The sequence below is a fragment of the Labrus bergylta genome, chromosome 10, assembly GCF_963930695.1.
Source record: "Labrus bergylta chromosome 10, fLabBer1.1, whole genome shotgun sequence".
Taxonomy (NCBI): Eukaryota; Metazoa; Chordata; class Actinopteri; order Labriformes; family Labridae; genus Labrus; species Labrus bergylta.
This window is the reverse complement of record NC_089204.1, coordinates 8,229,906-8,234,905: the sequence shown is the minus strand read 5'-3', so window position 1 is coordinate 8,234,905 and position 5,000 is coordinate 8,229,906. Positions and strand designations below refer to the sequence as shown.

The 5,000-nt window shown below is 45.0% G+C and overlaps 1 protein-coding gene across 2 annotated transcripts in view; it reads left to right on the top strand.

Annotated features, from left to right (window-relative positions):
- The window catches only part of plpp4 (phospholipid phosphatase 4), a 56,468-nt gene that overhangs the window by 28,986 nt on the left and 22,482 nt on the right, over positions 1–5,000 (top strand). For both annotated transcript variants that reach the window (XM_065959632.1, XM_020638263.2), the window contains exons 4-5: positions 1,308–1,371; positions 1,497–1,621. In XM_065959632.1, the coding sequence (XP_065815704.1) occupies positions 1,308–1,371; positions 1,497–1,621 (189 nt within the window). The remainder of the gene's footprint in view (positions 1–1,307; positions 1,372–1,496; positions 1,622–5,000) is intronic.

Below are 5,000 nucleotides of genomic sequence, written 5' to 3'. Positions count from 1 at the left end.
AGTCGGTATAAATCTCAGTAATAAGGGATGATTTCCACCCTGAGTGACAGTGATGGGACACATCTCCTCTTTTTTTGTCTTTATGTTGCAGAACACAGCGCCTCTCTGCAGATTTTAAACCTTCATCACATTCCTTCAGCTTCATGTCGAGATTCTGTCTCAGTGAAAACCTCGCAACTCAATCATTCAAACACTCACACCAAAACGACACACTGAGAGGAGACTGCACAGATAATTATCTCAATATGAGCTCTCATAGCATGCAGATATTACTCTGTGTGTGTGTGTGTGTGTGTGTGTGTGTGTGTGTGTGTGTGTGCGCGCGCACACAGAGATAATCAGTGAGTTTCTCATAAAGACCGTTTGTATTTTCTGCAGATTTGGTTTAATGACTCTCAGCGATAACCATCCTGTTTATTTTTAGACTTTATGCGGCGTTGATCCTGCTGCTCAGCGGCTCCACAAATATCCTTCATTAAAGTTCAGAGTGAAAAGTTTCAGCACAAGTTCCCTGTCAATGATGTCACGGCAGTTTGACTGTTACTGTTTGACAACTCCAACTGAACGAATGATGAAGACTTTCAAAGTGAAACTTTCTCTTTCCCTTCCTGTAAATGTGCACTAGTTCAGTAACTCCACAATGAGTGCATCATTTGATCAAACTTTAGAGACCAGGCGCAAGCATCACAATCTTACTGCAGCACAGAGCGGACACAGACAGAGACATCATTAAATAGGGGTGTAGTACAAAGACCGGGTCAGTCTGTAGTCTGATGTGAATCTGCAGTCCGGGCTGTTAGTGGAAGTTTTACGGTTTAGAGAACAGGGTAACACTAAAGTGGGACGTCTGCTGAACGGATTCATTTGGATCCAGAAGAATAACAACAAACGTCTAAATGTGTGTCAGCGCTGATGAAAGAGAAATTAATGAATACCCCGATGACCAGCCGGGACTCTGAAAGGACTCTGGCTGCCAACGAGACGATGCAGACCAGGAGGAGTTTGATTATATGTAAAACATCCTTAAAGTTAGAGGGATCCAGAGAGACTAAGAACTACAGAGTCTCAGGATCCTCTACTTCACTGATGTGCGTTTGAAACCGTCTTGTCTCAGAGATTCTGAGAATCTGCTCATACACATTTCAGCCCGACAGAACCTGACAGTAAAATGTCAGGTTTGATCACAGCATCATCATTTCTACATGTGCATCCAAAACGCTGCGTCAGGTGTCTGTCTCATCTGTTTAACTTAAATAAATATATATAAGATGTCTCTCTGACTGTGTGTGCGGATCTTCCTCCTCCAGCTGTGTCTCTGGCGCTCGCTCTGAACGGAGTCTTCACAAACACCATCAAGCTGATCGTTGGCAGGTACGATACAAACAAGACGTTTGATTTCTCTGTCAGTGATGGCCGGCTGTCAGACGGTTAATATAAGATGTACAAACAGTGACTCACTGACTTTCATCCACCTTCACTGTTGTGTTTGTTTTCAGACCCAGGCCGGATTATTTCCAGCGTTGTTTCCCGGATGGACAAGTGAACGCCAAGATGCTTTGCACTGGGGAGCCAGATCTGGTCTCTGAGGGACGCAAGAGTTTCCCCAGCAGCCACTCCTCCTGTGAGTGTCATCAGTGTGCTCGGATCACTTCGGGCTCACGATAACAAAACATTTTACAACTCACACTGACTCATTAAAACTGCATCAAACTGGCTGCTCGCTCTGCTGGAGCGCCAAGTCTGAGCAGCATTTCACTGAGCAGAAAACTTGCAGGACAGGTTTTTAATTTACAATTCAAAGTGACATGGACACGGCTTCCTCTCTTCACAGGCAAATACAAGATGTAGCTTTGGGATATATCAGATTTATACTAAAAAACCTCAGGACTAAGACATAAAACCGGCACGCAAGCACCTAAAGCTGTAGTTCCTCCAGTGTCCACGAGAGTCTGTCTCCTGCAGTGAGTCAGTCCCCATATAGCTCCATGTTAAAATGTACAACTTTACAGCTGCAGTTCCTCCAGTGTCCACTAGAGTCTGTCTCCTGCAGTGAGTCAGTCCCCATAGAGCTCCTTTTTAAAATGTCCAACTTTACAGCTGCAGTTCCTCCAGTGTCCACTAGAGTCTGTCTCCTGTAGTGAGTCAGTCCCCATAGAGCTCTATGTTAAAATAAACATGTTTACAGTCTGGTATAAAAACAGTTTGGGTCTCTAGAGCTCATTTCTCTCTTCAACTGTACGGGCTGAATGTTTATACATCTCACCTGTTTACATTATATTAAGGCTTAAAGGGATGTATAATTAGGGGGCGTGACCTCTTTGAGTGACAGGTGGGAGCTGATAGCTGTCTTCTAGGTGTCAGCTAATTCAGTCCCTGACCTTTAACCTCTGGGCCGTGTTTGCGCTGTTGGAGCCTTTTGGAGATTTGTTCATGTAAATATCAGACTAATAATCTGTCTCTCTCTGTGAGCTTTATTGGACTAACAGACCGTCCATCAAGTCTGAGCTCTACTTTTTATGTTTAGTAGCTATCTGTGTCTGTGAGAAACATACCTGGACTGTTTGCTCGTTCACTGTTTGATTCGCGGCGGCCTCGTGCGAGGAGTCAGGATGGTTGTTGACTTTTCCTGAAGACGTTGTGTTGAAGTAAAGAAAAGTATTTTAGATTCCTGGTTTGTGTTTGTTCAGAGACGTCTCACTCTCTTTCACCTGGCGTTTAAATTAGTTTAGAAAGCTCACCTGCTGCCTCAGCTGCTTCCGCCCTCCTGCTGCATTCAGCTGTTCAGACTAATAAGGGACACTGGGCGTCTTTTGGACCATATTGCCTCCCAGGCTGTTTTCATTGCAGCAGGGTGTTTAATAATTCACATGTTTTTCTGTTGTCCAGCAGATGAATGTGTAGCAGTTTGCATGCAGAGTTTGCTGTGGGCCACACAGCTGTTAAATAAACCCTCAGTGTTTTGTGGTCTGTTAGGCGTCTGATCTTTAAAATCAAAAGTCCATCCCCTCGATGAGACAAACAAACGTACGACTGTGTGTCTTTAAAGTTTCTGTCCTCTCTCTCGCTCGCCCTCGCCCTCACCCTCTCTCTGTCTTTGCTGAATAAAAGTCCAGCAGCAGTAAAATGCTTACACTGTAATAAACTGCCGCTCCTGCCATCTATTATGCAGAATGAAAAATAACTTTATATCCCCCAGTGAGCTGTGCACCAACTGTGTTCAGCCTCATTCTTTTATTGTTGTTGTTTTAGTTCTTATTATATTTAACGTCCAGCTGCACATTCACACACTGACTCATTATGCTGCACCAGTCAACATTTGGAGCTGCTTTTTATTTCATACTGTACGTATAAATGTAAATTTAAAGCAACAGTCTGTAACTTCTCCTCCTTCAGTCGTTTCAAAGTCGATCTAATGGAACAATAACCTCCAACAGGGAGAATGGCGTCTCTCTCATGTCCACAGAGCTCGCCTGTTTTCAGCACAATGTAACTTTGTCAGCGGACCGAGGTCATCTGGTGAGAAGTGTGTCAGTCTTAATGCCGCTAGTTCACACAGCAGCCTTCAGAAGAAGGAGCAGAGTGAGAGAGAGAGAGAGAGCGCAAGGAGCAGAGTAAACATCCCTGCAGATATTATTCAGAACAGATTGAGACGTAACGTTAGCCTGTATCATTAGCGGTGTCGTCGTTGTCTCATGTTTAGCAGCTTTAGCGGGTTTGATAAGAATAAATCAATAAATCCATCTGACACCAAAAAGTCGTCTCTTTCCTCGTCCATCTTCAAGTTAGCTTCAGATGTTTGAACCTTACAAACCTATCTCAACTAGCATGTTATAAATGAGCCTCTCTAATGTAGACATTTAGCCACAGCCTGTAGTCGTCATGGTAACAGCTAAATACACAAACACATACTACACATGCTAACAGTTAGCTAACAAAGGTTTGTAGCCGTCATGATAACAGTTGAATACACAAACACATAGGTCCGCCTTCTGATTGTCAACAGATGCACGCTGTCGATGAGGGGGAGGAGCTAACAGCACCATGTGTGTTACGACAGTGCCGTTGCCCTCTGAGAGCTTCGATGGGTGCAAGACTGAATTCCTTCATGATGTTGTTTTAACATTTGAGTTCAGGAAGACGTTTTGTTGTCGGGGGAGAAATGGCTTCTGCCAAGGATCATTACCGGTTAGATCCCTGCACCCGAGGCCGCGTGGCCCCTCGGTGCTGGCAGTGGATCGTCACTCTACCGCCCTTTACGTGACGAACCGTAAATCACAGGCTTCTAATCAAACATGGGATTAATCAGAGAGGACCCGTGAGAGGAGAAGATAATGGAAACCAGGGTGTAGAAAGTGTCTTTTTATGGATGTAGAAGTCAAAGTGTTGGGTTGAAAAAGCTGTAATTTCACGCTCTGCTCTGATTTCAAATGGCTGTTTTAGCCTCGTATCAAAGCTGCAGACTTGCAGCTCTCACACCTGATTTCAAGAGAAATCCTTTGAAGTGCAGACGCGGCCCCATTAGAGGCGGCGAGGAGGGACGCTGCTCTGTGATTCAGCACAGCGCTCCGTATGGATTACATCCATCCGCCCGACAGCCCTAATAGCCTTATGTTTTTACGCTGAGAGACAGGAAGTGATTGAGAGACGAGTGCGAAGGGACGCAGGGAGCACCAGCACGCCGTGGGGAGCAGAAGAAATCCAATTTCCTGTCTGCGTCCTTTTACACGGGACAAAGAGTTTGTCACCACACGCAGGTTACAGAGCTTTACCCGGACGAGGCTGCAGCACGCCGCACAGATGGTCAGAGTGAAGGCAGATGTATTCAAAGTGACATGTGAGTGTAAAGGAGCTCATCAGCATGCAGAGACGCCATCGTCTCCCTGCAGGGCTCTCTGTAATGTTCACGTTCAAAACAAATCCCAAACTAATCCTTCAGATGTAAATATAAATACACGCCGTGCTCTGTGTGTGACAGCAGCCATTCTTTAAAGCACACCAAC